This window comes from Tamandua tetradactyla, chromosome 17 (genome assembly GCF_023851605.1).
Source record: "Tamandua tetradactyla isolate mTamTet1 chromosome 17, mTamTet1.pri, whole genome shotgun sequence".
NCBI lineage: Eukaryota > Metazoa > Chordata > Mammalia > Pilosa > Myrmecophagidae > Tamandua > Tamandua tetradactyla.
In genome coordinates, this window is record NC_135343.1 from 48791039 (window position 1) to 48818370 (window position 27332).

General features: G+C 48.5%; 1 protein-coding gene across 2 annotated transcripts in view; it reads left to right on the forward strand.

The window, feature by feature from the left end:
- Positions 1-27332, forward strand: part of HK2 (hexokinase 2) — a 62797-nt gene that overhangs the window by 11210 nt on the left and 24255 nt on the right. For both annotated transcript variants that reach the window (XM_077134685.1, XM_077134684.1), the window contains exons 2-4: positions 8561-8723; positions 21693-21841; positions 26840-26959. In XM_077134685.1, the coding sequence (XP_076990800.1) occupies positions 8561-8723; positions 21693-21841; positions 26840-26959 (432 nt within the window). The remainder of the gene's footprint in view (positions 1-8560; positions 8724-21692; positions 21842-26839; positions 26960-27332) is intronic.

Below are 27332 nucleotides of genomic sequence, written 5' to 3' on the forward strand. Positions count from 1 at the left end.
ATAAATAATGGGGGGATGAAGGGTAAAAATTGGGTAGATTGAAATACTAGTGGTTAGTGAGAGGGAGGTGTATGGGATATGGAATGTGTGAGTTTTTTCTTTTTTATTTTTCTGGAGTGATGCAAATTTTCTTAAAATGATCATGGTGATGAATACACAACTATGTGATGATATTATGAGCCTTTGATTGTACACATGTACAGACTGGATGTGTGTGAAGATTACTGAATAAAAATATATTTAAAAAAAGTTGCAGTTCCATCACTTGGTCTACTTGGGGCCTAGAAAAGGCTAAAAGGTTTAAAGGATGAGTTAGTGTTTAGTATTGCCCTGGAGAGAGGGTTCCAGGTGTCAAAGACTGGAGGAGGCAAGTCCAGCTGAGCCTCGAGGTGTTCTTGCCTTCTTGGCCCTGACTCTTACATGCTGCAGAGTCCCTTTCTTATCTGATTTGGTCACTTGTATTCACCCTTCTTCCAGGACAGTGTATCTCATACAAGTGACTGGTGAGGATTCTCTCATTTGTATGTTGTTCATTTCCTGCCTGCTTCTAAAGGAATTTGGTGATTTGGTTCAGCTGTCAAGGCAAGGATGCTAACCAGAAGACTGACTTGGAAAAGTTAATTGGAGTTGAATACAGAACTCTTGAGCTTCCTGGTGGCCAAGGCAAAAAGGGTAGTATTCCCTGAATCAAACATTTTAATCTTGTTGCCCTGTAGCAAGAAGCACAGGCTGGACTGCTAAATTTTCTCCTGACACTGAACCCTACAGGTAATTGTCTGGCTACCAAAGGGTCAGTGAATGACATGGCAGCCTTACCCAGTGGGACAATCTTTCTGGTCCTTCCCTTGGTCTCTTGATTAAAACTGAAAGGATTAAATCCTATGAATATGGAGGTATTTCAGTAGAGAGCTAACTTGGTGTAGTGAGGTGAGTGGCTTTGAGGTGCCTGGAATTCATAACCTCTTTCTAGGACCTGGGACTTGCCCATGCATTCCAAGCCTTTTCACACGCTCTCTATTCTACTCACTGAGTTAGCTTAGCCGGGAAGGTTCTCTTCCCCCAAGGCTGCTTGCACAGGATACTTACACCTGTGACAATTCCCAGTAGCTGCCTTCTTTGTCCTCCCCTTAATTACCTACCAAGCTCCAGCCCTCCATTCATTCCAGAGGCATTTACTGGTCTACAGTATGAACCAGGTTCTGTGCTTGCTTGTAAACTCCTACAGAACAGGCATCTCAATTTCTTTTTAAATTATGTTTCTGTACACTATAACATAGATATAATTGGTGTGCCATAAATGCTGTATAAAATGGGACAATATGGGGTCACAGCACTTGTCAGAGACTCAGGGATTGAGTGATAAGAATCTTACACCTTCAGAAGTGGAAATGTAAGTTTCTTCTACATGTTCCTTTTGAACCTCTTAAAGTTCTCAAGGTAGGATTTATAATGCTTTGTGTAACAAATGGTGCTAGAGTAGGAATGTTGTTCTCTGTTAGACGTAAATATTTTGATCAGGGCCAATTTCCCACTGAGGCCAGATAGGACAGCCTCCGGATCTAGACCCGGCCCCAGCGGTCCGACTGGAATAGCTTGTGACCAGCAGGTTGTCCTTGATTGTTTTTGACGATAGAGGAAGACAATCGGATTCTAGTCTCCGCTGTGTGATCTTGGGCAAGGCTGTTCCCTGCTGGACCTCTGTTTCTTGGAGGTACCGCTCACCTCCAGGCTTTTCCTTCTGGGCCTTTCCCATACCTGGTCAGTGCTGTGCCTGCCCTACCTGGGCCACTGAGGTGCCACACTTTGTAGAGGAGCCTCGCTGAGGGTGACCTTCTGCTCCATCCATTCTCCGTATACTTTGTGTAGCACAATTTCCCTTCCTTTGGTGGGGTTCTGGAGGAGAGTGCCCCTACTTATGGGGAAGCACTTCCCTTTTTGGGAATTTCATAAAGGGTATAGGGTTAATTTCTCTTAGGGGGCCACCCCAGCCCCCTCCCCTCTGTTCTGAAAAGAAGGGGGCATGCCAGATGGACAGATGTTTTATGAGGAAAAAGAAACTGACCCAAATCGCCCAATGAGGAAGTTCTTATCTCTTCAAGATTGCTAAATACATTTCATCTAAAACTGCTATCTCTTTCTCTCTTAACATATACCCTTGCTTTCAGGCAGGCAGAAAGCCTTCCCACCCTCAGCCAGTTGTTGCTCCTGCCCGCTTCTGTTCCTGAGCCTGGCATGACCTCTCCTTCCCAAAAGAGGTTTAAAGAGGAGTGGCCCGTCATGATGAGCTGCGTCGTTATAGGTAGAGAGGGAACAATTTGGGGGAAACAGTCTCTGCTTTGCTGCCACCAAGTAATGTCCTTGGTTCTCAGAGGTAGGAGTCTAGAAGAAAAAGAGGAAAAGCAGTGGAAAGACGGGGCGGCATAGGGGCCTTACATGCCTCACCTCTTTCATGCCATCAACTGTTGTATTAGGGATATTCATCCCGTTTTATAGTGAGGACACTGAGACCTAGATGGGAAGGTGACTTGTCTACACCCTGAAAAAATGCTGGAGCCAGATTTTAACACAGATTTTTCTGATGCCCAAGTCCATGTCTCACCACTGCCACCTTTCAAACGAGGGTTGTTGACCTAGATAACTCTGCTTTGATGGTTTCCAACCACTTAAATTTGTTCCCCACAAGTACCATGTTTGCTTTTCCAACTCCCAGTGCCCTAGATCAACAAGGGACACTCTTGGTCTAGCAGCTTAATCAACCGCTGCCTTTCAAATACACCAGGCCATGATGTGAACCCTGCAGGCTTAGGTTCCAGCCCAAGGAAGGGAAAGATGTTTGAGCCTCTGACCCTAGAGGTGCAATTTTGTTTAGTTTGGAGTGAATTTGGGGAATTCTGAGTTTTCTTAAAAGCTCCTCATGTCATTCTGCTGTATAGCCAAGTTGGAGACTTGTTATTCCAAGTGGCAGAAAGAGGACAAGGTGGAAGTTATCAGAAAGCAGATTTGTCCCAGATTGAGAAAAAGCTTTTTGGGCTCCAGAGCTGGTCAACAGTGGAACGTAGCAAAGTAGGAAGCTTGTCATGCTTGGAAGCAATCAAGCCTAGGCCAGATAACCACCTGTTGGGGTGAAAGAGGTGAGCTTGAGTGCTGGCTATGTTCACTCGGGTTTTGAAATAATTACCCCAAGGACCTTTCTTTTGCTGAGATTCTCTGAGTATTTTTTAACCTTAGTTCCATTGCACCAAACACGTTTGGTATCTTCTATGACTTTGGGCCTGATATTCCCTCCTTCCAGTCACACTGTGGGTGAGAGTTGGCAGAATTGTGAAAAGTATGTGCGCTTGCCTCCCTGCCCAGGAAAATGGTTTTTGTATGGAATCTGCTTCTGATTTCTGACTTCCCGCTTCCCTTGGCCACTATTCACCCAACACAGCTGTGTTCACCAAGGCTGGGTGGACCCCAGTTGTGTGCTTAGGAAGCTGTGATATTAGGTGAGTAATCATCTCTTCCTGGGTGGCTCCATCGTCTTACCCAGGTGCCATCCATCCTGAATTTTGAAAGAGTTCAAAGAGCTCAACAGGGAAAGGGGAAGTTTGGCCCAAAGTGCTGGCCTTGCACTTTTAAAAAATATTTTTATTGAGAAATCTTCACACATAGATGGTCCGTCTATAGTATATAATCTGTGGCTCACAATATTATCACATAGTTGTGCATTCATCACCATGATCATTTTTAGAACATTTGCATCATTCTAGAAAAATGAAGAGAAAAAAAGAAAAAACCTGTATATCCCATATCCCTTATCCCTCTCTCTCATTGACCACCAGTATTGCAATCTACCCCAATTTTTCCCCTTGTCCTCCTCACCATTATTTATTTATTTATTTATTTATTTTTGTCCTTATTTTTTACTCATCTGTCCATACCCTGGATAAAAGGAGCATCAGACACGAGGTTTTCACAATCACAAAGTCACGTTTTAAAAGCTATATAGTTGTGCAGTCTTCAAGAATCAAATCTACTGGGACACAGTTCAACAGTTTCAGGTATTTCCCTCCAGCCACTCCAATAACTATAAACTAAAAAGGGATATCTATACAATGTGTAAGAATAACCTCCAGGATAACCTTTTAACTCTGTTTGAAATATCTCAGCCACTGAAACTTTATTTTGTTTAATTTCTCCCCCATTTTGGTCAAGAAGACTTTCTCATTCCCATATTGCTGGGTCCCAGCTCATCCCCAGGACTCAGGTCCCACATTGCCAGGGAGATTTACACCCTTGGGAGTCATATCCCATGTAGGAGGGAGGGCAGTGGATTCACCTGCTGAGTTGATTTAGAGAGAGATGGCCTTACATTTTTCATACCTTTTCTCTTGACCAAGAGCCTGGGGGAGTCCAAGAAACCACAGAGCTAGGAATGCCAGGCCACACTTGGGGGCCCACAGGACAGGCAAGGGTGGTGTTCCCCAGGCCCTGGCTTTAGAGCGAGACAGACCTTAGTTTGAATTCTAGCTCTGCCCCTTACCACCAAGAGACTTACAAAAGAGGAATGCGGATGGTTTGTAAAAAGACCATGGAGATTGAGTCAGCAAAGCCATGGAATGGTGTCTGGCAGGTAAGAAATGTTTGACAAATGTTTAGACACTGTAGTTATCAGCATCGTTGCTACTGTTTTCATTTGTCATTGAACCCTTATCATCTATTGGTCAAAGGGCAACACAGCTCCAGTAAAGGGTGACTATTTAACTTGTTCAGTTCTTTGAGGGTTAAGTACCTACAGAGAAGGGATGTTTTCGTTTCTTGTCTTCTAAATCAAATACCATGCAATGGGTTGGCTTAAATAACAGGAATTTATCATTGTTGTAGGGCTGTCTGCCAGTGATCCTTGGTCCTTGGCTTTTCTGTCTCATGGTGTTTTAGTTTCCTAGGTTGATCAAAGCAAATACTGTGAAATCGGTCAGCTTAAACAATGGGAATTTATTCGCTCATGATTTTGAATCAGGAAAAATGTCCAAATCAAGGCATCATCAAGGTGATGCTTTCTTACCAAAGACTGAATGCCAGTGATCCTTGTCTTCTGTCCTACGGCAAGGCAAATGACGATGTCCCCTGGTCTCTCTATTCTCTTCTGGGTTTCATTGATCTCAGCTTCTTGCTTTTGTGGCTTCCTCTCCTTCTCTTTCTCTTTTCTTTTTCTCTTTCTTTATACATTCTTTTTATAAAGTACTCCAGTAATAGGATTAAGATGCAACCTGACTGCCATGGGCCACATCTTAACTGAAGTAACCTCATCAAAATGTTCTACTGACAATGGCTTCACACCCATAGGAATGGATTAGATTTAAGAACGTATTTTTCTGGAGTACATACAGCTTCAAAACACCACTCATGGCAAGGCATGTGGTAGCCTCTCCAGGCTTATCACTTCTCTTCCAGGTTCCTTGACCAGCTTCTGGCTTTCTCTCTTGCTGTGACCTTTCCTATGGCCTTTGGTAATCGGATTAAGACCCGTCCTGATTCAGCTGGATCAACCCTTATCTGAAGTAAACTCATCAGAAGCGTCATGTAGCTTTAAACCACTATAGATGAGAAGTATCTACTAGATTTCCAACAAGTCTTGTATCAGTTTCAACACCAAAGACAATTTAAGAATGGCTGCTCCATTCTACTTCTTGTATATGTGTCTTGCTCCAGATAGTGTCAGTGGAGCCTCTTGATAAGGCAATGCTGACTCTGCTCTTCTATAGAGGAACTGTCTGGCGCCTTTACCAACATCACATCCATCCATGTGGGGTAGGAGGCGAGTGAAGCTCTCTGGTCTGTCCTTCTCTCTCTAGGAAAATCGTAAGGTGGGAGCTCCAATGTTGTCATATGTCAAACTCATGACAGTGTCCTGAGACATGTCTGCTGCTCCCACTGCCCCTGACTTCCCGGGCCAGCCCTGTGGGCCCTGCTCTTCACCGTCTGCCTATCATGTTCTCTTGGGTGGCGTGTGTGACTGGAGTGGACAAGGGCCTTTTAATGGGCCATGGCCAGCCTGAGGTACTGCAGTGCCATTTGGCCCATATGGACCCTGCTGTCATCCAGCATACTGGACATGAGCACAGATGAGGCCACTTGGTCCAATCCCATGCAGCCCATTGTGTCTGTGTGACTTCCAGCAAGTCAGCTTCATGTCTCGATAGAGATAAATATCTCACCTTTGTCTTGGGACTGCTGTGAAGATGAAATGGGTTGAAGGGTGTAAGAGCTTTAGAAGAGGGTCTGCACAGAGCGGTACCATGTAATGTTTGCTGGAGGCTGTATTGGGCTGTTTCTGCATTGTGTCTGGTCTGGGGGACCCTGGGCTTTGTATTTTAGCACTGACATACAGAAGCCATGAGGTAGCCTTCCTGGACCAGCCGAGATAACATCAGATCTGGAATGAGAGGCCTCTGGGGTGGTCAGAGTTGCCCTGGGGTCCCAGGGTCACTAGAGACTGTTGGAGATTTGTCTCCTCCATCACCAACAGGGAGGGAACTTGTCTGGCTCCTGGGCATCCTGCAAGCCTCCCCTCTGGCTCCCTGTCTTGCTGGAAGCTGAGGTCAGTGGTGTCCCACAGTCCAGCAGGCTGAGAAAGTCCTGGAAGGGCTATAGGTTCAAGGCAAGTGAGGACTGAGAACCTGAAATCAAACAGAATGGACGTTTGGATTCTTTTAGATCTAAGATAGACTTAGACAGTCTAAGGTAGCTTTTTAACAAATGCTGGCAACAAAGGAGTTCTTGAAAGTCCTCATATCTGCAAATTCCAGACCAAACATGACCAGTCTGGTTTCTCTCCAGGCTGGGGAAAGTGTGGGGAAATGGCGGAGGGCCTGCTTGGTAGGAGAAAATTGCCTACTGCCCGTTCTCTGTTCTCCCCTCTGTCCTTCTCCACCCCATGCAAGGATTGTACCTGTTGGCTTAGTTGTAGAAATTAAACACCTGGCAACCGTGGAGAGGCTGGGATGCTTTACTGTGAACCATCCTTTGCCTTGCTTCCAGCTGCTCCCAGCATTTACCCCAGGCCGATCTTTTAACTTTGGGGATTGTAGAGAGATATGAAAGATTAATACTTGTCAGGGTCTTTGCTGTGATCTCTGGACAGCTGACCTCTTCTTTTACAGGGTAGGAAACAGGCCCCAAGAGGAACATTTGCCTCAGATCCTGCAGGGAGTTAGGAGAAGGCCTGGAAGAGAAAAATTGTGAATAAGGGGATTTTGCTCTTTTTTTGGTTCACAAAAGGACAGCACTGAGTTTGGTCTCTTCTTAAAGGATTAAACACTTTACGCCTTTCCTCTATAAATCCTGGTGGTGGGTTTGGTTAAAATGAATGTCAAGGAAACCTGACAAAAATGCTGGAAAATATAATAGACTGTAATATTAATGAAAACTTTGTTTGGGAGAGCTAATTGTACAAGTTCGAGGTCCTTTGCCAGAGTTGGGCAAGGCCCAAGGATGGTGGGGATTTACTTTTGTTTCCCAAAGGAATTAGTCGGTGGGCAGTAGTCATCTGCCCAGCTTGGCCCTTGGGAAACGTGGTATCTGGGAGCTGGGAAAGGCAGTGTCCATTCCAGCCCCTCAGTTGGCAGCTGAGGCTGGGAGGACCATGGAGACTTCACCTTGACCTGACCCAAGGCTCCCGATTGTCGCCCCGCTGGCCAGCAGCTTCACCTGTCGTGGACACCAATGCTGGAAGCTGTGGCATTGCAGAAGCTCATATGCCTCCTCGGATGGATTTCTATCAGACCTTTTCTTGATAGGGGAAAACCGGGAATATCCACGGCTAAGGCAGATGGAGCTTCCCCAAAGGAATCTGTCTGAAAGGCTTTCAATGCTTCTCCCTCTCTGGGTGTTAGGTCTGGGAAAAGCTCATGCAGATTTACTTGGGAAGCAAATCCAGTGAGCTGACTGCCTCTGAGGATGGCGGGCCTGCAATGTCACTTGCAGGGAGCCCGTTAAGTAGCGGACACTGCATCGCATGCGTATGAGGGTGAACAGACAGGTGCAGTGCCTGCCCCAGTGCCTGTGGGCTTTGTTCTCATAGGAAGCATGGAAGGGTTTTTAGCAGAGGAACAGCAGAGTCTGGCCGGGGATGAACATGGATGGAAGAAGTCCAGGTAAAACCAGAGACTATATAATCACTCTGTAAATCCAGGTTGCTCGGCTGAGAGGGAGGAGGGGACAGAATTAATGCGACTGGTCCCCAGTCTCAGGGGAAACAAAAGGTGAGAGCCAGTAATGACCCTGGTTCCAGGGATGCTGTCCTAGGTATTTGACCCACCTGGAAAGGACTTTTCTCTTCCTGAAGGTGCTTTCCCCATGGTCATCATTCCCCATCTACCTATTTTCTCAAGTTAGAGATAAAGTAAAAATCTATTTTTATAATTATAACTTATTATTTATTAATAATTTTTAATAGTCTTCAGTACAAAACAGATTTTACTCTTTTGAAGGTCCAGTGATGTTCTGTGATGAAGGCCTAAATCATAATGTGTTTACCCTGTGGGTCTCAACTCTTTTTTTTCCCTCCCTCTTTCAGGTTGACCAGTATCTCTATGACATGCGTCTCTCGGACGAGACCCTCCTGGACATTTCTCAGCGGTTCCGCAAGGATATGGAGAAAGGGCTTGGAGCCAACACCCACCCTACCGCCGCGGTGAAAATGCTGCCCACATTTGTGAGGTCTACGCCAGATGGGACAGGTACTGCGCCTGCAGGGGTGGCTCTGGGTGCTCCGTTCCTTGGGGGGTAATTTTGGGGACCCAAAGATCTGTGCATCAGTGCCTCAGCAACCAACAACCCTGGCTGGTGCCAGCCATACTGGGAACTTAGGGAGGCATGTGGGATGACTCGTGGGACAGGCCAGAAGCCCGGAAGAGTGGGCAGCCTCGGGAGTCAAGGGAGAAGTACCTATTTGCCAACTTAGTGGGGCCTGCTGCCGTGTTCTGTGTCCGTGTGCAGACAAAGGGTGCTTGGCTCAGCTTGACAGGACCAGGCTCTCTGATCTCACAGCCCCACTGAGACTGCACCCAGGGACGGAGGTGAGTTACAGTAAATGCACCTCAAGTTGGTCACAGCCATAGCCAGGGCAGGTGCCTGCTGGCCCACTGAGCACCTACAGCATCTGGCCACACCCCTTGGGCATATTGGAGAAACACTTAGTGCGGCCTGCCCCAGAATGGTCTCTGAACCCATGAAAAAAGAGTGTATGTGCGCCAGTGAACTTGGGAAAATGGAAAGAGCCGCAGTGCGTGTTGGGCACTAAAGCCTTCAAAGGTCTGCTGTAAAGGACCCATGAAGCTTTGCTGAATCCCCTTATTTGGACTTGGAATCCTTATCTCAGGGCCTACCAACCAGCCAGAGAAGTAATCAAATGCGAGAAAACGGTCCATCCAGGTGGATTCACATTGGAAAGCTGGGCCAGGTTTAGGTCACAGAAAGCCTTGGATGCAAGCCTAAAATGTTTGATCTTTCTTCTTGTCGGCACTGGGGAGTGATTGAAAGTTTGGTGGGGTGTGAGCAGAACTGTTTTGGGTAACGTACATCGTCAGCAGTGTATGCACAGCGCAGAGGGGGTTGGCACGGGCCCTGGCCCTGCTGGCGGGATGCGTCGGGCGAGGAAGCGAAAAGAGTCTGTGGTGATGGCCAGATGGGAAGCCCAGCTGCCAGAGGGGCAGCAAAGGGGACAGAGCCGAGTTATGTCAGAGCTTTCACATGGCTTATTTTAATTCTCTTATTTTAATCCCTCTCCATTTAGAGATGCCCCTACAAGCCCTATGAGGGCTGGGTGGGGGTGGGGGACAAAGGACCCACATTCTTAGGCTGGAGGAAGAGCCCAGGGGGCAGCCATCAGGGCGGTGGGAGAACCAGGAAGCTTGGCGTCCAAGACCCTGAGGGAGGGGACAGCCCCCAGGAGCTGGTCACCAGTGGAGAGGTCACAGGGGCCGGGGCTGGGGAAGGGCACGGGAGAAGCTTTGTTCACACAGCCACATGCCTTCACTGTTTCCATCACAGTTTGGGTCCTTGAGGCTTACCTGCCCAAGGGCTTCTGGGGTTGGGGACACCTGAATTGTCTAGTTGACTGGTTCCTAAAATAAATCTGTGCTTTTCGAAGCCTTGGGACACAGACTGAGCCAGAGCTGAAGGTGTGGTCGCCTTGTTCAGTATCGGTCTCTCACTCTGTGAGTGTGTGCGTGTGCGTGTGCGTGTGCGTGCTTGTGTGCGTGTGTCTTAGCCCTTCAGAGAGCCCCCTGAGTGAGGGGCCTTGGAGTTTCGGGCCTGATGACCCCTAGATGGGCCAGTTTACCACTCCCCCTGACTCATAACCACACCTGTTTCTCTTGTTACTTTTTGACTTTCTGGTAAAATTACCAGCCCCCTGAGGCCAGAGGCCTCGTCTTTACTCCACCCCACACCAGCACTTGTAGGTACCCTAGACGGTTACTAACTACCTGTGCCGGGCTAAGGACTAACCTGAGCGCCTCCATGTGTGAACTCACTTGCTTTTCTTTTTGAATAATGTAGGTGCACATTTTATCCGCATTTTTAGACGAGGAATTTGAGGCTTGGGTGGTCAAATAACTTGCCCAAGGTCGCTCAGCTAATAAGAGGCTGAGTCAGGATCCAAACCCATAGATGCCAAAGTCAGGCTTCAAGACTGCCCCGACTCATTTCCGGTGTGCACACACGCGGGAGCTCGTGCTGTCGGCACTGCAGCACGTAGCGCGGGTTCAACTACAGTGTTTTGGAACAGGGTTGGGGCTGGTTGCAGGCAAGTGGATAAGTTCATACGGGAGAACTAAGTATGGCACGAGCTTTTAAAATTCTTGTTGCTTTCCTGAGATTGGAGGCACAGGGGCCTCTCTCTGCTGCTCGAAGTCCCTCATTGCTGCACTGTCCAGTTGCTGAGACTCCTTCCCTGACCTCAGGCTGGAGCCCTGGGGACCTGTCTTCTTCCTGCCCCCTACCCAAGATTGGAGCAAGCCAGGGGATGCTTTTGTGCTTTGTAAATGTTGACTTTTCTCACTCAGGGTGGGGAGCAGCAGGGGACCCCTGCAGCCTTTTGGGGCAGGAGGGCCTGGGGCAAAGCCTTGTCTGCCTGCCCTCCTTTCGGTGGAGAAACTGGGAGATTTTACCTGGCGTTTTTGATACCCAGATGACCTCTTTGTCGCCTCAGATGCTGCAGTGTGAATGAGACGATGTGGAAAGGAATACCGTGTGCTGGGGGTTGTTCTCTTAAGCAAAGCCCGAGTGGCCTAGGCCGGTGGGGACCAGAGCATCGGGAACCAGGAGTCCAGCCCGCCTCCCTCACGGGCAGTCTGCGGCCCGCTCCTCCTCTCGGCTCCGGGACATAGGCCTCTCCTTCGTAAAATAAGCAGTTGATCCAGCAGCCCCAGTCTGTTCTGCACACATATTAGAACTAGCATGCGGTGTGCCTACTCCCCCCAAATTTCTCTGAAATACCATAATGGGAGCAAAAAGTACCCTCGGTGTCCAGTGTTGGACACTGGCCAATTAATGTTAATATGGCAGTCTTTTGCCACCCGTTCTGAAGCATGAGGTAGAATATGACGTGGCAAATCATCTCATTTTGCAAAGCAGTGAGATATTTTTATATACATATTCATGCATCTGTGAATTCATACACGTACGTGCAGGTATTTAAAGTCTCAAGGTTTTTATAATTGAATGTATTGGTGGTAGCCCTCCTGGGACATGAGGTTGGCAGTAGCTAGTCAAGTTGAAAATAGGCTTCTGCAGCAACTCGGCAGTTCTACTTCCCAGTCCATACTCTGAAGAAATCCCATACCAGCCCAAGGAGCTACCTCCAAGTTTGTTCCCAGCAGTGATGCTTATGACAGCCCATTCGAAACAGTTTACAGTTTATTCCTGTGACAGAATAATTCTACAGCACTTAAAATAAACGAGCATCTACATATATTCATGTGGATACATCTAAAACATAGAGAAAGAACAAATTGAAGAAGGATACACATCTTAGAGCCGAGTGTAACTAATAAAAAACCCACCTCAATGCCATGTTCTATGTTTATAGATATACACATACACATTTTAAAGAACGATTAGGATATGGACTGGGAAGTACTCACCAAATAAATGAGGGGTCGCTTCTGGGAAAGGCAAGAGGAAAATGGAACTGGGAAAGAGAACATGAGGCAATTTAAGGTGCTCAGCGTTTTGGCTTTTAGGCTTTGTCAGTTGTGGTTGTGAGTTTGGTGAATCTTAAGCCCAATAAAAATGAAAATTCTCCCTCCTTAAAGACCTGAGAGGAGAGGCCGAGGGTGCAGTTGTGTGCAGAGTGATGGACTCCTGCCTTTCCCCCAGCTGCCGCCCTGCACAGCCCTCGGGGCTCCCCTGGGGTGTCTGCCCCATGGGAGGCTCGAGGCCTTTGCTCCAGGGGTGGCTGTTCAGTGTTGGTTCCTCAGAACCATGACCCCTTCACACTCCTTAGCTCTTCAAACCTGGGAGTCAGACCTCGGATCTAGTCTCTAATCCTGGGGGACTGAATCCTTCAATCGGTCATCTTCCAACTTCCTAACATGCCCACAGCAAGCGACATGTATGCGTAAATATTTGTACACAACTGAAACAAGTTTTAGGACCTGATGCTTAGTTTTTGCTGTGATGCCATTGCATCCTTTCTCTTCTGTTCTTTGGAAAAGTTGATAGTGAGGAACCCACTACCATTTCTCAACTCGTACTTGGAAAACCACTGCCCTAAATGATCACCACCCAGATTTGTTCTGGACTTGTATTTGTAAAGTTGGGTCCATTTTGCCCCATGAGGTTTGTAGTTCCAGGGCAGTGTGTGTGGGAGTCAGAGTCAGCCCTAGGATTGAGTGGGATTGAGTTGAAGTACCGTAATTTGGAGCAATTCACTTAGGTTCCGATGCTGCATCTTCTCATTTATTAAAAGAGGCAACTCATGAGGGTTGGTTTTCTGTGACTCTAAAGGAGAGTCAATATGTGGCCCTTCTCACGTGTGCTGTGTAACACCTGTGCAGCCATAGTTCACACCAGCAAACCCACACCCAGCACACATTTTCCTAAGAGAAAGGGAGAGTGGGCTTCCCAGGTCCTTTCTTTTGGAGGAGATTGGAGTGAGGAGAGCAGGTGTGAGGTCTTCCTGTTTTCGTTTCCTGACAGCTAAATCAAATACGACAGCAATGGGCAGCCTTAAGCAATGGGAATTGATTGGCTCATGGTTTTGAGGGTAGGAGAAGTCCAAAATCAAGACATCATCAAGGCGATGCTTTCTCCTGGAGGACTGTGGCAGTCTGGGACTGGCTTTCCTGTCACATGGCAGTGCCCATAGCAGCCTCTCCTGGCTTCTCCTCTTCCTTTCAGCTTCTGGCTGCCCCCTGTGGCTTCTTTTTCTCTGTGGCCTTCTGCATAGGGACATCAGTAATAAGATTAAGACCCCTCCTGATTCATTTGGGCCACACCTTACCTGAAGCAACCAAAACGTTTCAAAGATGAAGGCTTTTGACACTTCTCTGAATTGTGAATTGTGAGCCAGACTTCACTCCCTGGAGAGCAGGGATGATGATTAAACATTATATGCTTGTTAAATGACAGACACTGTGCTAGTCAGGGTATTGGAGTGCTCTTATTAATTCTTACAATGACCGGATGTAGGCTCTGTGATCCCCATTTTACAGAAAGCAAAACAAAACAAAACACCTAGGCTTAAAGAGATTAGGCAACTTGCTCGAAGTTACATAGTAAGCAAGTGGTAGTGTCAGGATTTGAACCCAGGCAGTTGTATACCAACGCCTGGGCTCTTAATCACCTAAATAGTTGCACAAGTAATGCTTATGTCCCCCTACCCCCCACTGCTAGTACTGTTATTCCTCTGGTAACTCAGGCCTAGCTGTTGAGCTCGTTCAGCAGAGCCTCACTTCTAGACTTGGCCTTGGACGCACAGCAATGCGCTAAGCTGCCTGGGGTCCTGCGTTTGAAGAGTGAAAGTTGCCCTTGTGGAGATCAGGCCTAAACAGATGAAACAATTAAAGAATGATACCGGGTCATATAATGCAAGCGGCTGATATGATAAAGGGAGAGGCAGCCAGTGATAGGTGAGGCTGAACGGAGACTGGTGAAACCCTGAGAGAAGCCCTTATCTTGGTTGCTCGGCATTTTATCAGCATATATGCGGGTATCAACAGCACATAAACAAGTTAGTGGATTTATGTGGTGCCCACAATATAAATACAAGATTGTATTGATAGAAAGCATATATATAGTCGCTAGCATTTATTAAACATTTACATGCACCAGGCACTATGCCAAACACCTTACCCATTTATCGCATTGAATTCTGACCAAAGCCGTGTGTGTGTCCATCTGTCTGTACATGTCCTGGGGTTGAGGTCTTGATGGACTGGCTTCCGGGACCTGGAGATTTGTCTTTTAAGTCCTCCCTGGTCATTGGAGCACAAACCATGCAGACTTAGGGCAGTTCACTGTGGCATGCCAGCAGGCACGTGAAAACCAAAGGATAAATAGAGGCTCCCCCAACCTTGGAGCTGCTCTTCGAAGGAAGATTGGAATGCTCAGCCTGGTCACCTGGGGCCCGTGAAAAGCCTTCTGCCATGGTAGGGGTGGGTTCCTTTGGGGTCCCGAATTATTATAGAGCCAGTTCAGGGCTGGGGTGACCAGGAAGGCCAGAGACCCTGTGATCAAATCTGACAGGGCCCTGGGATGGCCAGCTGTCCCGCCTTGCCCAGTTTTAGGGCTGAAAGCCCTGTGTCTTAGGAAAGCGCTCAGTTCCGGGTGAACTGTGACGGTCGGCCACCCTGCATGGCCCGGGAACCCAGCACACTCTCAGTTCCTTTCCTTTCTTTTGGCCACTCCTCAAATCCAGACCTCAACTAGTGATCACAGGCCCCTACCACTCTCCATGGCTCTAGCTCTTTAATCCAACCCACCCTCCACAGTGCTGCTGGAGCCCTTTTAAAAGCTCATGTCTGATCTGGCAAAAACCAAAGTGCTGGCTGGAGAGGAGGCTATTGCTATCCTCTTTTCACAGACAATGACATCCGAGTTTCAGCTTTCTGGGCAGTAGAATCTGCTGCACACTTGTTGCCATCCCCTGGAGCCCTCTGCCGCGGCCACTGTGCGCGTGCTGGTTTCAGAGCCTGTGCGGCATGGCAGATGCCGGCGCCGCCCTGCGCGTTCTCCATGTGCGTTTCCTTTCCTCTGTCCAGTATCCTCTGAGGCCTGGCTATCACATGTTGGCTCCCGAGAATCAGAATTCACCGTCCCTTCTGTAGCAGCCTATTGCAGAGCTGCCCCGGAGCCTCTGACTGCTCCCTTTCTCCTTGTCAAGGTCAGGGACCGGGTTACATGCTGCACCAGGCAGCTAAGATGGTTTTAGTAACTGAATCAAATGCTCTGTGTTGAAATAGCTGGTGGAGGGATGGGAGGTATTTTATTGGTACTTTTTGATCTTTGAAATAGTGATTTTCAAAACTTTTCGTTGTGGACACCACTTCCTGCTTGACAACAAAGTGAAATCTTACGTAGAAGCCCAGCGCAAAACAGTAAAGAGCAGGGAATAAAAAATGCATTTGCAAGTGTGCATGCCTTAATTGGCCTCTCTCGACCCTCCCTTAGAGCCCACCTCACCACCGATAAGGAACGCCAGAACTCTGGGGACACTGTGTAAAGGCCACTCATTTAAACAAAGGAGGTTTGGGAACCCCTGGTCCTGAAGTCTGATCGCCCAAATCGATGGGTTGAGCTGAACTCCAACCCCTCCCTGAGCCAGGTCACTGCTGCTTCTGAATACAGTTGCCTAGAAGAAAGGGAACTGCTGCCTAAAAAGAAAAAACAAAACTAAATAGTTTACAGGGCTCTCTTAGAGCCCTGGTTGGCACTCTGCCCCGGTGCCTGATGGGAGGGACAGGTGGCAGTCTATTTTAACTATTGGCAAGCACCTAATGATGAAAAATAGACCCCCTTGGAATATTCAACGAAAAGCATATACTGTCAGGCACCAGCCACCTGTTAACACATGATTTGAACAAAGCTGATGTTACGGCCTGTTCATCCAAATTCCAGTGGTCACATCGACGAAGGTGACCTGGGATATCATACCCGGTGGCTGCTCAGGTGCCATGTTAGTCCTCTGCAGCCTTTCCCTGGGACAGGTGAGCTTTCAGGAGAAACAGGAACCCCCTTATCTTGCTGACCTTGTGTAACTGACAGAAGCCATACTGACCCGTGTGAGCTGGTACCAGCCCAGCTTGGGAAAATGAGTCAGAAAACAAACTGCTGGAGAACAAGACTGGAGTCTGACTGCCAGGCTCTCTGATAGAGGCGGCATGTCCTAGTACTCCGATGACCCGTTCCTTTTCACTGTGGGCCCACGCCATTTCTCTGAGTATTTTTTTCCTTTTAGTAAGGGTTGGCGCTCCTTCTCTTGTTGTCTGTTTCATCAGGGAGAGAGCTTTTAATTAATAGGACCTTCAGGAGAGAGAAATTGGAGTGTCCATAATGGTGGGGGCAGAGGTTTGGCAAAATTGTATGAGACGGCCCTCCCGTAAAGCTGCGTCGACAGCTGGGGGAGGCCCCCGGGGTCCTCTGGGGAGAAGGGCCTGCCACCTTCCTGAGAATGGGAGGCTGAGTGCAAGAGGATTAGGCTGTCCTGGGAGCAGGGGTGGAGGTGGGGTGGCGAGACTGGCTGCAGTTAGTGATAAAGGTTAGGGCATCTCCGATTGCTTTCTCACCACTTTATGGCCCTCTGCTTCCACCCTGGAGTCTGCGCCCGGTCATCCGGGGCTGCCAGGAAGCCGAGCCGTGGGTAGAGTGGGTGTGAGGCCACGGGATGCCCCCGGGCACTGGAGTCACATGGACCCGGGTTCCAACCCCAGCCTCGTCACCCTGCATGGCGTTCACCCAGTGACTCAGCTTCCACCCCCGGCACCAGGTCCTCTGCCGTAGGCTTGGGGACAGTGTGTCACAGCTGGATCCTCTGCTCTGGACACTGTTGGTGAAGCTTTCCTTATTGGAAGCTTTACAACTTTCCCGTGCGTCTCCTCATTGCTCATTGCAGTGGGAAATTTGCCAGAGAGCTGGACCTTGGTCTGAGTTCCTTGAACCGGAACTTGGTTTTCTTATCTGTAAAATCGGAATTAGGATTCCCTTATCTAGCAGAGTTGTGGGTTAACAAGGTAACGTTTATAAAGCACCTGGCGCTTAACACATGTTAGTTTCTCTTTCATTAATCTAGACCATAGTGCTTTCGCTTTACTGAGTCCCTCACATCTGCCCCTGTGTTATCATTGTTTTATTACAGCGATAACCCAGATGAAAGTGTGAAGGTCTGAACTGTGTCCCAGGGACAGGAGAGATGAATGTAGGGAACTGGGTTTCACGTTTCAAAAAAAGTCACATAAAAAATAGAAGGTAAATGCGGTGTCTTATTTCTGATCTTTTGAGCAAACCTGTGGTGGAATGTTACTTCCTTTTATTTTTAGTTGTAGAGGAACTCACATTTAGGAGGAAGTGGAGAGATTTGGAAAAGGTGATGAACTAATATGACTTTCTATTGTTCAAGAGTATTAGGGGCACATCATAAAGCCCAGAAGCCATAAGTATTTTGATAACATAAAAATGAAATATTTCTGTGTGGCAGAAATGCCACAAACGAAATTAAAAGACAGAGACCCAACTGAGAAGACGTAATTGCAGATATACAACTGACAAAGCAATTTTCCTCAATATGTAGAGAACTCTTCTATATTACTAAGAAAATAATGAATATTAAAAATAAATAGGCAAAGGCATAAATAGATAATTCACAGAAAAGGAAATTCAAAAGGCCAGTAAATGCTTCAAAATGCTTAACTTGATACAAATTAATGAAACCAAGTTATATTGGTCAAGATTCTGCAGAAATACACACACACATATGTAAATATTAGGACATTTATTATATTTCATGCAACCATGGGGAAGGGCAAGTTCCAAATAAATTGGGCAGGCTGCAAGTTGTAAACTCCAGTGAAGGTGATAGTGAATTCTCCAGGAGAAGTGGGCTGCCTGAAGTAGAGATAGATTTTCTTTTTTGACTGCCAAAATCCTCAGTTCTGCCTTTAAGGCCTCCAACTGATTGGATGAGGAGACTCCTCTCATTGCGCAAAGCAATCTCCTTTGTTGATTGTAGATGCAATGAGCTGTAGATGCGGTCAAGTGACTGATGGTGTAAATCCATCTATGAAATACCATCATAGTAACAATCAGGCCAGGGCTTGCTTGATGAAGCGAGTGGATATCATAATCTCTAGACAATATGGGACCCTGACAAGTATGAAACACACCTGTTGGCAAGAACTTTTAGGAGGATAATTTGGCGATATCTTCCAAATTAAAACCAACCCTTTCAAAATCAGGTTTGAAAATTCAAACCCTTTCCTTGCAAGTTGTTCTTTATAGTCTCCCCTGACTTTATAAAATAAATATATCTAAGGACATGCAAGAATCTTTTAATAGTGCTTCCTTTTGGTGTAGAGAAGGGGAAGAGAGACACTTTTGCTTTTCATTTTATCCGCTGTTGTACTGTTTGAGCTTTTTTTCAGGTGTTTGTGTTTTATTATTTTTAAAATGTCAAAATTGTTTTCCAGAGACGAAACCATGCTTAACGTTATGTGTGAACCCTCTGACAGGTTCATACATACGCCCCACAGTTGTACTCAAACTTTTGATTACTAGAAGAATCATCAACAACAAGCGCAGTGTGAGATGGTTTCTTCATAGTTGCCCCAAATACCAACTGTAATTACTCAGCCGAACACTCTTTTAGACCATCCTAGTCCTGCCAGGTGGCTTGGTACTTTCGTAAGGAACCTGTTGTGGGCAAGTTGTCTTCCTGCCCTGTCCAGTCTCGAGTGTCCCGGGCCCACAACACATTCCTCCTTTGCATCCCCACCACACACACACACTCTGCACTGGACTTCTGGAATGCCCCAGAAGCGTCTCAGTGGAGGTGGGTCACAAGCTGGGAGTGGGAATAGGTAGGTGGAGTTTGGGAGGGCTGAGAGGTACTGGGAGAGGGGATGACCTTAAAATCAAAGACACTGTATCAGGGAAAAAGACAAAAGACGATTTAAAAATTTGCAGTGGCTATTGCTGGGCGGCTCAGCCTCTGGCCATCTATTCACATGAAACACAGTTGGTCCATAATTCGTCCCTCACCACCCTCAGGTGGAGCCAGCATCATGTGCCTGGAGAGGCCTGTGGGGTGCCCACGGCCACACGGGGCTGGGAGCGGCCTGGCGCAGAGCTGCTGCCCACAGGGGGCATCTCGTGTGTGGCGTGGAGGTGGGCTCAGGACGAGGTGACCTCGGCACTGGGCCTGCCTGGGAGACTGGGCCTCAGAGACTGTGGACTCCGGAAGGAGGAAGGAGCTTTGGCTGTGGCGGTGGCTGTGCTTGTTAGCAGAGGAATGTCGGGAACAGAGGGTCTGGAAGGAAGGCCGGGGATGAGATTCCTTTATTATTTGTGGTTTCCCTTCCACTTGCCAGAAAACACCTCGGCACCCCTGGATGCAGCTGTGCCCCTCCGGCTAATCCAGCTGGGCTGGCCATGCAGGATAACCAACCAGCCCTCCCCCTGCCACCCCCCAAAGGCAGCCTCGGCCCCCTCACGCCCCCACTGAGGCCGATTCAGCGGATGGCACCTACTCTGAGCTTCAAAGTCCTGATGCAGGCAGCTCATCTTTGATTTCCCTCTTCGTCCTGCATGACGACCGCTATGTGGCTTTCCCGAGAACCTGGCTGAGGGCCCAGCACCCCAGGGAAGGCTCAGGACCAGGGTAACCAGGAAAGTCGCCCATGGCCCTTGGGGTGCGGCAGAGTCACTCCAAATGGGGTTGAGGGTGCCTCGGCTAATGGGCTCCTGGAACTGGTTGAGGGACAGCCTCCGGATACCCGGGAGGGAGGGGAAAATGTAGTTGGAGAAGGAGGGCTGAAGTCACTGGAATGGCTTCGGTGGCTTTTCTTGGACAGGTTTCTGCACTTCTCAGCAGTCAGAGGAGCAAACCTAAACCTGGGCCTGCCTGACTCAAGGGTGGTCCTTTGAGTGTGTTTGCTGAGAGCCTGGTTGGAAAGATCTAGTATTTACTGAGCTTATCTCAGGTATAGGCACACTGCCAGGTGCTTGGAGCACATCGTTTAATTGCTTTCCTTGCAGCCACCCTTGGGGGTGTGATGCTCCTGTTTTAGAGATGAGGCAGTTGAGGTTCCGAGGCTCGGGAACCTGCCCGGGGGCCTCTGTGAGAAAGCGGGACAGGGGTTTTCACCCATAGCCAGACTTCACGTATCCTGCCCCAGACCAGGGGCTGCGTGGAAGCAATCCCTGTGCATATCTCCAGCGGATGATGCGCCCCTAAGATTCCCCTTTGAATTCCAGGGACTGGGGTTGTCACAGGGAGCTGGGCAGATGCAGCATTTCCCAGCACCCGTGATTGCTGGGCATGGAATAAATTCCTGTTGGGTCCTTTGTTTCTGAGCATTTCCCTGTCCTGGCCTCGCCATCCAACGTGGTTTCCTGTTAGGAGAGGGGCGGGGGCTGTAAGCAAGTGCGTGTTCCCGAAAATGACCTATGTGTCCTTAGTGAGGTGTGTGCTTGGGGGGCTGCTGGGGGTTTGGGGCCCCCTTCCCCCAGCCCCTGCCTGACTTGGCACCCTCAGCTCTGATTCGGCCCTGTGCCTCTTGGGCACTTGCCTGTAGCCAGCTGCCTTATCGTCTGCAGTCTGGATGTTTCCTGTCTGCACCACGGCTTATCAGAGGGAAAGAATTGGGTCTTCCTTGTGACATGTGAAAATCATCCCTTTGTGTCTGTGGCACATTTTTGGGGTGTCTCTCTCTTCCCTGCCCCCTCTTAGCTCTGTGGCTTCTGTGAGTGGAACGACGGAGCTGCCTGAGTCTCTTCTCAAATGCTCTTGGGTCAGCATCCCTCACATTCTAATGAAATCAGGTCATTGTGTGTGTGTGTGTGTGTGTGTGTGTGTGTGTGTGTGTGTGTGAGTGTGTGAGTTGTGTGTGTGTGTGTGTGTGTGTGTGTGAGTGTGTGAGTGACCCCTGGTGGCTTATTTGGCTCTAAAACCTCTTCGTACCTAGCCATTTGGACCCCATTGCACTCCATCATGCGACTCCTTCGCCCTGGTGTATCAGGGCCTCAAATCATAGCATGCAAACCCTAAAAAGCAAATTTTGCACAGTGATTTCAGTTTGGCCGCTGGCGTAGGTCCACAGGCCTGGAGCAGCCTGCTGGGTGTTCTGGGAATGAAGAACAAGTCGGAGGCTTTTAGCACTGGCATGGGACTAGCTATGCCTGTGATATTTGTGCTGCTGGTTATGTGCCAAGGAAATGGCCTCCGAGGGGGTGAACACCACATCACTGGGGAGATTCTGTCGGGTTGAAACAGCCTCACTGCTTATGCGAACTATAAAAGCAATCTAAAGGTGCTCAGCATTTAAAAATGCAGATGATACTGATGGGCAGAAAACCCGTGAAGCCCACCGCCCTCTCCATCACCCGGAGGTGACCCGACCTCACGGGGGAAGCCTTGGTCTCTTGCTCAGCGATCTCACCCCGTTGTCTTTCCTAAAGCTGACTAACGGTGGCCCTTCCTTCCCTGGCAGAACATGGAGAGTTCCTGGCCCTGGACCTCGGAGGGACGAACTTCCGTGTGCTTTGGGTACGGGTGACGGACAACGGCCTCCAGAAGGTCGAGATGGAGAACCAGATCTATGCCATCCCCGAGGCCATCATGCGAGGCAGTGGCACACAGGTATGACCGCCGTCCCGGGGCGGCCCTGGGGCTTGGGGCCCCGCAGGGCAGGTGCCCTTCTCCTCTGGTGTGGAGGGAGGAGGGGCCCGGAAGCTGGGAGGGGCCAGGCGGGACCTAGCAGAGTACCTGTGAGCGAGGCCTGGGGGTCTGGGTGCAGGGGCAGTGGTGCAGGGGGCCTTTCCCATGGGCCCTCTCTTTGAGGTCATTGAGGAAAATCCCACTGTCAGAGGCTCGTGGTGCCACTGAATGGCAGGTTGGGAGAATGCATGGTAGTGGTTTGAACTCCTGGCAGGGGAAGCAGCTCCATCTGGCACCATGGCTGCTCTGCAACCTTCTCTGGCTAACTGTTGCTACCCCAGAATTGCCTGAAAACGAAGCTGCTGCTTCACCTTTCTCTTGCTCTTCCCTTCCCGACTGTTTAAAACAGAAGGGTTTTTGCACATGGGGACTTGGGGAGCCTATTGATAAGACACTGAAATCCAGCTTTGGGGTATCTGTCCCACCTGGCCCTGCAGTGGGTGCCATGTGCCTGCTGCAGGTTGACCCGAGTTGTAAGATCAGCAGGGATCGTGCTTAGGCATTCCATGTGTCGGTGGCTTCTAGAGCCGTGTCTTGTACCCAGCATTACTCATCCTCAATAAAAGGAGTGAACAAGAAGTCCCAGTCATAGTCTCCTCGGCCATGGCCAGAAAAAGTGGGCAATGATGGCACTGCCCCTGAGATCATCTCCAAATGGAGACTGACCCCTGCTGGGACCAAAGTCCCTGCCCTTCCCGTCAAGGGCTGGACCACAGGACACACACACACCACCGAAAGTAATAAAGTCATGAACAGGGCGAGCAGTCGGCAGAATTCCAGAGGTGCTGAAGTTTGGAGGTGCTCCCGGGTGTGCTCTGTATGGATTTCCTCACTTCATCCCCACACCAGCCCCGGGGGTGCCACGTGGGTTATCTCTGCTTAATAGAGGTAGGCTTAGGACGAGTGTGTGGCTTGTCAGAGCCGAAACACCAAGCCCAATCGACATGACCAAAGCTTATGCTTCCCAAAAACCAGGGGGCTCCATCCACACTGCCAGCTGCGAGAGCAGTGCTCCGTGGAGTTAGGCCAGGTGCTGGGCCTGGGGTCTGGCTGCCTGCCTCTACTTCCAGAGCAGGAGGTACGGCCCAGAGGGACCCATGCTTCTGCAGACCTGAGCTCCTGTGGGGACAGCCTTTTGGGGTGCTCACTGCATCTCCCACAGAGGGGCTCTCATTTCCTCAGCACTGGAACATCTGACCCATTAGTGGGTGACAGCCACAGGTCCGGCCGTTATTCTCTGCCCTTGGGTGTCCAGGGAAACTGGTTTCCCCTTCCACCCACTCCTTGGGTGGGGCGGGGAAGGTGGCGTTCTCTCTGCACCTTTTGTGCTGGGTACGTAGGGTACAAAGAGGAGTAAGACCAAAACCCTGCCATCCATTTGCCCATGGACCATGGATGGGCGATCACAGAAGCCACCCCTGGATCCGTGCAGGGATTGCTCGCAGCCTGAGCTCTGGCTGTTCCAGCTTGAGTTGGAGCCCTCATGCTCCCAGTGCACTGTTCTCTCCCCTACCCCAGGCCACCTCTTGTGAGAGGAATTTCAGGAGCACATGGGGGAGATATTTTTAGACCCTTTATTTGCCCTGGAGGGTGGCCCCAAGGGTAAACCTGTTTTCCTGGTTTAGATGCTATGGCTGGGGCAGAAAGACCAGACCCCTGGGACTGGGCATTTCAGCTCTGCTGTAGAGGTCACGTGGCTCCAGTATATCACCAGGAAGGCTCGTTCCTGCTTAGACAGGCACCATGCTGAGGCCTCAGAGAGCTGGGCCCTGTGATTCTGGCCAGCGCCTTGGTTTAGTCATCTGTAAAGAGGAATAATAGTGTCTAGTTCAAACGATCGCGGTGTGGATTAGAGCAGACGACACGCATGAAGGCCTCAGGACAATGTCTGGCATATAAAACCGGTGCAGCCACTATGCTTTCAATGGCAGTTTTGTCCCTTTGTCTAATTGCTTCTTCCCACTCTGCTCTCCAGCATTTGCATTGTGTCCACCATAGAGGACATGTCATCCTTACTTCCCATTGCAAACCTCCCATCCCGCCCCCCGCCCCAGATTACAAATATTTGACAACCAATTCAACCAAATAAAATCAACAATAAAACTGAAAAGAGCAACTAAAAAGTTGCGTGGCTGAGATCTGAAAGAGACCAGCTAAAGTGAGTTCCTTATGGCGTTAGGTGGGTTTTGAAGTTTTATGAACACCACACGCTCTGTGCATTTCCCTCCCAGCTTATCTGCACGGACCCTGGCACCTGCCCTCCACGAGCTGGGGCAGGGCTGGGGGCTCCTTCAGACAGTGAAGTTGTGCTTCTGCCAATTAAGACAGAGTTCAAGAGCCCAAGAGATCCGCTTCAAACCTGCAAGTTCTGCTTCAAAAATTTACTTTAAAAATCTCTGAAACCACTGCATTAGAGGATATAAAGAAAATTACTTCTGTTCTCCATAAAATGCATAAGTAAAATTCTTAGTACAAATTTTTTTAAAAAGTGAGACCCATCTGGAAGAAACTATAAAACTGCTGGCCTTTAAAATAAAAAAGTGAGAAAGAAAACTACTGGCTAAGTAAAAAAGATTTGGAAAAATGAGGATAAAAGCTGTATAAAAATGAAACAAAGTAGAAGAAAAGTGTCTGTTTCACTGTTTGGGGTGGTGGTGAATACTATATGCCTGGAGGCAACAGCTGACACTTAGAAAAAAAGACTGGAAGGAAATTCATCTTGGTTGTTTTGGTGGTGGAGTTTTATGGGTGCTTTTTTCCTCTATATTGCTGCCCCCCCCCCGTTTTGTCTTTAAGTGTCACTCTTTTAATTAGAGGTGAACAAATGAATTTTGAAAAATGAAATTTAACTAAAACCAAGACCAAATTACAAAACCCTAAATTTGGAAAGTTTGTGAAGAACTGTGGAGCTGGCCGGTGTGGTGGGCTCATGGGTTGGTCAACCCTGACTTTTAGCACTTTGCTGCGGCTTTAACTTCCGCTTAGGACCAGTGCATCACAAACCTTAATAACACCCCCTTAAGAATTTTAAGGTGTTTCATGTGGGAAGGAAAGCAAGCAGATTCTCAAGGGCATTAAGGACAATGAAGCCTTTGCAACTTCCTAAAATGATGCCCTTTGAGCCTTTTTATCCTTGGGGTGAGGGTGGGGTGTTGTTGACTCTTTCAGCCAGCATCTTCTCCTTTAGGTCCTGGGTTTACAGAAAAGAGTTCCTTCCAATTCAAGGAAGCAGGTGGTCTCCTGTCCCCTACTTTTTTTTAAAGGTGCAGTTTCTTCTAACCCAGAACTGTCCGATAGAACTTTCTATAATCTTGGAGCTGTTTCCTGTATCTGCGCTTTCCGATACGGCAGCCACTAGCCACCCATGCCTGCTGACCATTTGAAATATGGTTCATGTGACCGTGGAACTGAATTTTTAATTTTCTAAAATTACAGTTTATTTATGTAGTTGCAAATGGTGGGTGCTTACCGAGGCAAGCAGCACGACACATAATGCCTTTCACTGCCCCTGTTTTTTCCCTGCGTCCCATGTCGGAAGTTCAATTGGAAAGGAGAAGTGGTCAGGGCTGGGAAACTATTAGCTTTTACCCCTTCTAAATGCACCCTCATTTCCGATGATTGGTCTTATCTGGTTGCACAGTTTCTACCACTTCCATTTTTTAGATAAAAACTATTTGCACTAAAGATCATTATGATTAGAGTACCAGGAAGAAGATGCTGGGAATTTGTTTAATCATAATGCTTCTTGTTTCCTATCAACTTTCCAACAGAAGAACAGAACCTGTTGGATATCTGTGTAGAAATCACATTTGCATATTAAAAGAATTGAGTTCTACTCAGGGGACCTGGGGCACTGGTCCAGGGCTACACTTTGAGAAGCCCTGGTTTTGGGGAATCTTTACTTCTGCCTGGAGAAGAAAAGGAGGGTTGTTCCTGGCCACTGCCACCGCTGCCTTAGCTTTTTAGATTTTGCCACACAGTCAAGCTGGCTTTTAGAATCCGCTCAGTCTCTGTGGACCCCTGCTTTTTTTTTGCACGAGAATGCGCCTGACCTTACCTTCTAAGCACTCAGAGGGTCACCCTTTTCTTTATGGTTGTTGAGCTGATAAGAAGGAAGGCAGGGCATTGTGGGTCTGGGGGCTGACGGAAAACCCTGGATTACTGTGACCACACACTGTTTCTACTGGACGCTGGCAGGCCTAGTTGCTGTGGGCCCCTCAGTAAAACCACAGGTTTGAGGCTGCCAGGCCATAAAACCCTGTTCATTCTTCAGCACTCTACGGACTCAGTGTTGGTGCATTTAGAAATTAGCAAACAAAGATAATGTCTTCGAATTGCCCCCAGGAGAGATAAATTTAGAATGGAGGGAAAACGTAAGCCCAAAGTTGCTTATTTTTGTTAAGAGAGTCCATTGAATGTCCTCATCCCTGTCCCTGCCCCTACCCCCACTTCCCCCAATCACAAGGATGCTGAAACACTTCTTAGCAGTAAGATGCTTTATCTTTTCTGGTAAGACAGTCAGCCATGCAACCATGTCAGGGGGTTTCTGGCAGGGCTGCGAAGGGATGTTGTTTCCAGGGCACGCAAGGGCTTTCGGGATCAACTTGGGCCATCATTTCCCCTGCCTCCCAGGGTTATTTTGATGGTGGTTTGAATAAATGGTTTAAGTGGAAGACAGCATTTAGTGAGCATTGATTAGTACTAAGCCCTATGTATATACTGGCTCACTTAACCCTTTTAGGCGCTCTGGAGGGCAGGCAGTATTGTTACACACACTTTGGAGGTGAGTAAATGGGGACTTCAGAGGGGACAAGTGTCATGCACACACTCAACCGGCACCTTCCTGAGCCCGATGTCCATGCTTTTCATTTCTCTGCTCTTCTGCTCTCCTGCTCATCAACCTCTGTGGTGTGCCCTTAGCTGTTTGACCACATCGCCGAATGCCTGGCCAACTTCATGGAAAAACTGCAAATCAAAGACAAGAAGCTTCCCTTGGGTTTTACCTTCTCATTCCCCTGCCACCAGACTAAACTAGACGAGGTAAGATGGAACTTTCAGACACTTGCACTGCTTTCTTTTGGGGCTGGGAAGACTGGGAAGGATGCGAAACTGCCTCTGCTTTGGTGTGGATGGCGGCGCTGAGAAGGGCTCTGTAGAGTGGGTTGTGCAGGCAAGATTTGAGTATTGCCAATTCTGCCCTTCTGGGTGTGTGTGTGTGTGTGTGTGTGACAGTGTCAGAGTATTAAGGGTTGTTTATCACCCTTCAACACACAAACACACACACACATCCATGTTATCCTTACAACTGTCAGGAAAATAGAAATGAGAAATTATCAGGAACTCCCCTCACCTAAGTGTTACGATAAAGATGCCTGAAAGGAAAATACCTGGGGAGTTAATGTCTTTTGGGTAG